Raw genomic sequence first — 7933 nt, 5'->3', positions numbered from 1 at the left:
TTATACCTGCAACTATTACCTAAAAAACCAAATCTACCGCTAATTAATTAACGCACACACACACACACACACACACACACACACACACACACACACACACACACACACACGATAACACGTCACACATCGGTGTTGGTATATTACTAATGTAACATTAACATTTAAAACTGATCGAATTATTAGAAACTCCGATTCGACTAATTTTACGATTCGATGTATAAACCATTATTTGCATCTTCCGCCAAGTTTTACAACTTTTATTGATTCTGATGTATGCAGTACAAACAAGAAAAATCTATTTAAATCAAAATGCACACTACAGTCTACAGTCCCTATTTATTCATTGATATTTTATTCCGTTCTGCACATAAAATACAAGTTAACTCGTGCATAAGTAGTAGAATATGCATTTTAACTCATGTACTATTATAATACACAGTATACTACATATTTGAATTTTCATATAGCTGCACAAATTTAATATCATATTGTGTTGTATGGGGGGGGGGGGGGGGGGAGAGTAGAACTAGAAATAGAAACACAGTAACGACGGTTACATCGTGTCGTTATTACGAAGATAACATTATAAACGAACGGAGCTTTCAAATATGTTTGCTTTTATCGAATTTCAGTCGTCCAAGGTTGTAACTAATTTGTGTGTGTGTACATCGCGTGTGGCGGTGCGATAACGAGCGCGCGTGCGCGTCAGTGACTTGGCGCGCACGTTTACTACCGGACGGTCTACCTGTTATCGTCCGGGCCGCCGCCTTGGTCGCTTCCTGCATGGTTGTCGTCCAGACCGCCGCCATGGTCGTTCCCTCCGTGATCGTCGTCAGGATCACCGCCCTGGTCGTCGTTGGTGGCCTTGGTAGTGATGACGTCCATCGTGATAATGTAATTCCACAGCGAGCGGCCGGTCCGCTGTAAACTACCCTTACCAACATCTTTGGCACCGACGGCTGGCCCTGGAACCTGCACTGGAAGCGGCCCTGGAAGTGGCCCTGGTATCGGCTCTGGAACCTGACCTGGAATGGGTCCTGGGACCGGGCCGCTTGCGTAGGGTCGTGTCACCGAAGCGATGGCGGACACGGCCGCGGTCTCGGTGGCGTTCATTTCTGCAGTAGTGGTCGCGGTCTGGTTTCCGAAGACCGCGCTTAGCCCCGGGTCGTCACCACGGGGCGACCACCCTTATACTTTTCCGTACTTATTCACCACGCAGTACACCATCAAGCTGAGCAGGAACCCACCGGCCACGGCGACGAACTTTGAACACGCCTCGAAGTCGTCCTGGCTGTTGTCGTTGATGGCGGCCCGCAGCTGTTCCTGTCGCCGCCTGCTGGCCAGCTTGCGTGCCAGTTCCGGGAACGCCAAGCTCTGGGTGAACGTCAGCTTGTGCAGCGAGTCCGACAGGCTGTGCATGCCCACGCTGCCTCTGGTGGTCATTCGCTGCAAGTCCGCAAATTCTGGGTCCGTGGCGTCCGAGTACCGGCCAGTCCACGTAGAACTCCGGCGCCGGCCCCATGGAATGCTGTGACGATGGCCGCCTGGTCCCCCCGATCCGGGCACGCTCAGCGATGATGCGTCCGACGACGCAGCCGACAGGTTGCCACCACTGCCCGCGATCCCAAAGTCACTGACCTGTTGGCGTTGCACGAAAACAGTGTAATAAGACAATATAACAACAACAACATTATAATAATAATGATGTGTGTGTGGATTAAATACATTGACGTCAAATACGTCATAATAATTAAGGTTAATGTTTGTTATCATGTATTGTACCAGTGGGCATGATGACTATAATATATATTTGTATATGAGTAGCCATATACCCAATGTGGAACTGCTAAACATTTTTTTTATGTCAAAACAAATTTAAATTAAACATATTATTTCATATATTTTAGATTCTGAGCCGAGCGAGCAAGTTTGATGTTTTATAGATTTTACAGTGGTGTGAGTTTTTGGTATTTTGTTTCTTTTGGAGCAGTAAAAATGCTTTGATTTTTAACTTTGAGGGTCAACTTCTGATTCTGGTAGGCAATTAGATATAGTATAGCTTTAGGGGTCAAAACTATTCTAGTTTTACTTTTCATATAATAACTGGGAAAAAAAACAAAAATTTTTCGCATAACTAGTTTTTGACAAAATTAATTTTGTTTCTTTAGTGTACCTAAATACAGTACCTTATCTTCTATAATATATGATATAATTTTCAAAATATTTTAAGCTATTTATATTTCATAGACATTTGACATTTTTAATTTTTTTTTCTGTAAATATCGAAATTTTACTTTGTCAAAAACATTTAAAATGTATTACAAAAAAAGTCAATAAATCTAAAAATACATATAAACAACATTTTTTTTAAAATTTCAATTGGATTTGGATGAATTTAAACGAAAAGTTACGTTTTTAGTTATTTTGTTGTTATTTAAAAATATTTTTCGTAGATACTTAAAACTTTTAACACATGTAATTTTATACACACAATGACATTTTTAAACGTAATGTTTTATAAGCAAAAATCATTTCAAACTTCCGTATTAATAATAGTATAGTAAAATACTTTAGCAATAACAACATAAAATATATACTTAGTAATATAAGCAATCGAACCGTCTTTGCTCAGAATCATTTTTCATATAAAATAATTTACCATTGAATTCCAATCTAACATAATATGCATTGTAATTTATAATGACTTGTTCAATGACTTGGGTACACTCGATACCTATGTACAGCAGAGCAGTTACTTACTTTTCCCCATTTTACACGTTATTGTGTTTGATAAAACGTTTTCATTTTAAAATCACATCAGTTAGGTAGTTATGTAACTGTATTTTTCATTTTCTTTCTAAATTGACCCAATAATGATTATGAAACATTATGTTTGTCTGTTGGTCAGTCGTATTTTAGTATCGTTTTACAATTTCACATAATATAAATAATTTAATAATTATATATAAAAGTGTTGAGTTAAATTGTTTTTACTGTATCTCTTATCTCCATTCTCTACTTATCTATATTTCAAATACTTATTATGAGTAGTAATTACTTGTATAGGAATCTAATAATATTGGTTAAATAATTTAATTATATTATATACTTCATAAACACACATTATTTCAATAACTAAATTACAAAAAAAAAAAATTGGTTTTGTGTTTTTGTAATTTTTATTTTACTAAATAGCTAGATTGAAAATATTAATGGATATTGACAAAAAATATTTAATTTTCAAGCCAATACTTATCTTCCAATGACAATTTTAATATGAAATATTAGTAATGACGTTATATGTTAATGCGCACAGTTTCGTCTTATAGGTATTTTGGGTAATATAATATTATGTTAATATATTTATGTCACATACCTACTCACGTCCACATAACGTAATCATTCTTTTCGTGAAATGGACATTCAGTTCATAAAAAACGATCATATCATGCACTGGGTTTTTGAATACCTACATAAAATGAATAATTTGTGTCCGCCATGTTAGTGGGATAAGTCTTTTTTAGACATCACTAAATGACTAAAAATATAAACTATATTTGGACAATTTTTCATGAAATGTATATACCAAATGATCGCATTGCGTAATAATTGATAGCATTATATTCTTTGGACACCCATTTGATTATTTATTGCTAAATTCAACAATGGTAATTTGTACTAGTATTATACACTTTTCTATCAAAAAATCTAATTAATTACCCGTTCACCTTTTTTATGTCATTCATTTTTGCATTTGTACTGAGTAGCTAACACCATTATATAATTCATATTGTTACTGTCCGGATTGTTTAGCTGATGAACCAGCAGATATATATAAAACATTAGTTAAGATTAGAGCTTGCAGAATGGAGGATAATAAATTAAGATAAAATGTGGTGTACCTATAAGACTGAACAAATACAGAGACAACAAAAAATATAGATTTATACTTTCTCAAAAGGTAAATTTCATTAAACATCTATATAGCACAAGTGCAGTTTCAAATGCTATTAAAATCGATAAAATACCATCATAAAAAAGACAAATAATTAAGGCTACGTGAAAAAATCGTTGAAATATTTGAAGGACAAGGTTATTGTAATTATTAAAATGTTGGTAATAAAATAACAACAAATCAACGTCCAGATAATGATATAAATTGCACAATGTTATTCTTTAGTACATATATCTACCGCACAAAAGTTTATCAAAATAGTAAATACATAATGTTTAGTATGAAATTACAACTTTTATTTAATATGGACAATAAACAAATTTAACGCAAGAGGTAAAAAAGAAAATACCCGGTTCACACAAAAAAATGGAAATAATTAAGATACTGTATTGAATAGTAAGCCAGCCTACAATCTACATTTATTTAATAATTTTGGTTTTTCTATACCACCAGCCAACTATTTTGTTAAAATTAGGAATCTTAGAACTAAATTTAAACTCAGAGGAAATAAATAATTATAAATTTTCAATTTCTATGTTAAATCATAGTTATAAATTGAGTAAGTATCTTAAGTTTTTTAACAGACAGAAAAGACTTTTAACATTTTTTTTCAGTAAGTTACTAAAAAAATAAAATAAGGAAAAAAATAGTATAACAAATAATAATACGAAAATATTTAATAAATATTTTTATAAAACTGAGTTCAAATTAATTTATAGTCCAGAGGAAACGCGGTGAGACAGTGAGTTGTCAACTTTAAAACAGTATCCAATGGTTTGAGTAATTCTAAGTATATATAATACGATACATTACATGGAAATTGTATCTGCTATTGAAGTACAAGAGGATCATAATATTTTGTAAATATAGATATAAATTGAAATTAAATTTTTAACACCTTACAACAATATTGTACTACTTGAATAAAAAAAAAATGAAATTTAATACTCTGAAACAGTGAAACGTATATTATATGATTAAAAAAAGTAACATATTGTTTATATTTAGAAGCTTTTTAGCAGATTATAATATTATATGACGTCATTGGTTTTTATTATACATTTTATTGCATTATACTCATCACGATAAATATTTATCATTTTATTTCAAGATGTTTGTGCTAAATTATTGTCAATTTTTTTTTATTATTATTAACGAATACAAATCAAATGTAAAAGAAAGTTATTTATCACTGCACTTGAAATAACTATAATAAGTAGGTATATTATATGATACAGCTACTGTTTATACCACTTTCAAAAAAATGTCTTCATCTTTTTATTATTTTTAAATACAAAATACACCAGAAATGTATTATTTTTAAATAACTGGGACTTACTTATAAATTATAATCGAAAACATCTATAGGTACCTATCATTGTTTTAAAATAATTTCTGAATTTTAGACAAGTTTTATTATGTTATAATTTTTATAAAAAAGACACAGATACCTGGTACGCGTATTTTTAAATGAAATAACGTACTTGAAATGGTAAAGTAACTTTTTTTTAAAATAAATATTAGGTAAACAACGTTAGGTATACCTATGTCAAATGTAAACAAAATTTAGTTTACGTATTTGAGTATTTCATAGTAAATATTAAATAACAATACACACAACACACTGTATAGTAACAACTAACAAGTTTGAAGCAAATGGAAAATATGCATTAAAACCGTAACAAAATAAAATACTATCTTTAGTCGTTATTCAGACCATATTTTATTTCATTGCAGATACCGCACACATATAATAAACATAAATAAATAAATAAAAAAAAAATAGTCTTGAATATAATTTCTAATAAACTTTTGATACAATACTACAAGCTTCGAATTTTATGGTTGACTTGACTACTTTACCTACTTAACTAATGAAAATATTTAATATCAGATGTAATAATAATATTAAGACTCAAGTTAGATGGAACGTATAATATAATGTATTATATAATAATAAGTACATAATATTTCAATATATTTCATATTGTGCTTCAGGAAAAATATTTTTTTATGTATTTTATTATAATATTATATATAGGTAGGTATATATTTATTACATATTATTATTATGACAATTATTATGTCACCTACTCACATAATATATTATATACCTACAATGCATTTGTTGCATTTATCATTTAATGAAAAGTTTTCTATTGCTTGAAATGTATACCATTTTATTTTTTTAACTGAGAAATACGAAACAAATGTCAATTAGTGGATACAAAAATGAATGTACTAACCTTCAAATCAAATATATAAAGTACCAATATACTATACTGTACAGGTATTATATCTACTGTTTATTCTACTATGTAAAATTCCAGTGTATTATATTTCATAAAGAAGTACCCACTTCATACCTTTTTTCTGCATTTTATTAAGTGATGAAAAATGGTTTCAATTTCATGAAATGGATAAGATTTTAAAAAAAGTACCTAGGTATACTAATTTTAAGAGAGAATAAAGTATTATTACTTAATCTAAATAATCATCATTAGGTATATTCAACAATTTGATTGTTGACACAAATATGTTAGGCACATAGATATTTATTGAATTATTTATCCAATGATAAAATTATATTATATTAATCTAGTTTTTTTTTTAAAGGGTGAAACTGTAAAATGGATTTGTTGCACTATAAATACTCAAAAATATAATATTATGCAAACTTTGACATTGTCAGTCAAAAGCTTAATAACCTGGCGTTGTCCGGGAAAAAAATTGTGATTATTTAATTCCTTTTGGGTGTAATTCGCTGTGCATATGGAAGCAAAATCATATTATATTTTAATTTTTAGCCATCCCGCCCGTGAGTCTCACTTTTGATTATGGGAACAGTATATCATCAGGTAAGCAATCTATCTGTGTTAGATTGTGGACACAGCGATGTGTGTGATAAAATATAGCATATAGCTTTGTAGTTGAAAAAAATGTTTATACAGTGTACCTAAAATAGTATTGAAGTCATTGTTGATCATCCCAGATTTTTAGGAGTATTTAATACGTATACATTAATATATTATGGGTGTTATTTTATTTTATTTTTACGGAAAAATCGGCATAATTGTAGCTTTGTGAAATAATTTGCATATTTAACCTGCAACTAAAGGCAACTGTTAATAAACAAAAAAAAGTTTCAATTTCCACCGTGAATCTTAAGATCCGTGTTTGACCACCTCTTTAAAATGTGAATATCAGAAAATCCTTTCTTATTGTACATATAGATCATTAAAGGAACCACTATTCCAAGTATCAAGTTCGTACGTTTTGTATTTTAAAACTAATATTGTATATTTAAATTAGATATTGCTTGATAGACGGCGTCACTGTTGTATTCTTACAACACCTTATTTTCCTTTTTAGGGGTTGAATTTCCTAAAATCTTTTCTTAGCGGATACCTACTGTCATAATAGCTATCTCTATGCCAAATTTCAGTCAGATCCATCCAGTGGTCTGGCTAGGCGATAATGAATCAGTCTGGACAATCAGTCCAGCAATTTTTCCATTTTTACCCCTTTTACCCCTCAGTGGTTCTGGCTAGGTGATTTTTTTAATTTTTAACCCTTTTGACTCTTTTAACCCTAGTAAGCGTTGAATTTTTAAAAATTCTTTCTTGGTGGGTGTCTACATAAAAAAAAAAACCAACGGTCCAAATTTTATACTCATAGCTTCAGCGGTTCCGGCTATAGGCGATGATGAATCACTCAGGACAAGTCATATACATATTTATACATGTGCAATGAATACTTATATTTTATACATTACCTACTTGAAATTTAATATTTAATTCATATATATATATATATTTGATTTTATATAACTTATATAAAAAACGGACGTTAAATTGTTTATTAAATAGTAGTAGTACCTACCTAGGCAGATATTTACTTTTTATCGCCTAAGAGTAACGCTGTTCTCATTTAAAAAGGATAATTGCGTAATATTTTTTTTTCACCTGCATAAGAAAT

At 30.6% G+C, this 7933-nt stretch overlaps 1 protein-coding gene across 1 annotated transcript in view; it reads right to left on the bottom strand.

The window, feature by feature from the left end:
• Positions 1–521: 521 nt before the first annotated feature.
• LOC132934809 (uncharacterized) overlaps positions 522–7933 on the bottom strand; it is a 52204-nt gene continuing 44792 nt past the window's right edge. Inside the window, exon 4 of the mRNA XM_061001176.1 lies at positions 522–1638. Within this exon, the coding sequence (XP_060857159.1) occupies positions 1189–1638 (450 nt within the window). The 3' untranslated portion in view covers positions 522–1188. The remainder of the gene's footprint in view (positions 1639–7933) is intronic.

The sequence above is a fragment of the Metopolophium dirhodum genome, chromosome 1 (assembly GCF_019925205.1).
Source record: "Metopolophium dirhodum isolate CAU chromosome 1, ASM1992520v1, whole genome shotgun sequence".
Lineage (NCBI taxonomy): Eukaryota > Metazoa > Arthropoda > Insecta > Hemiptera > Aphididae > Metopolophium > Metopolophium dirhodum.
This window is presented reverse-complemented; position numbering and strand designations above follow the sequence as displayed.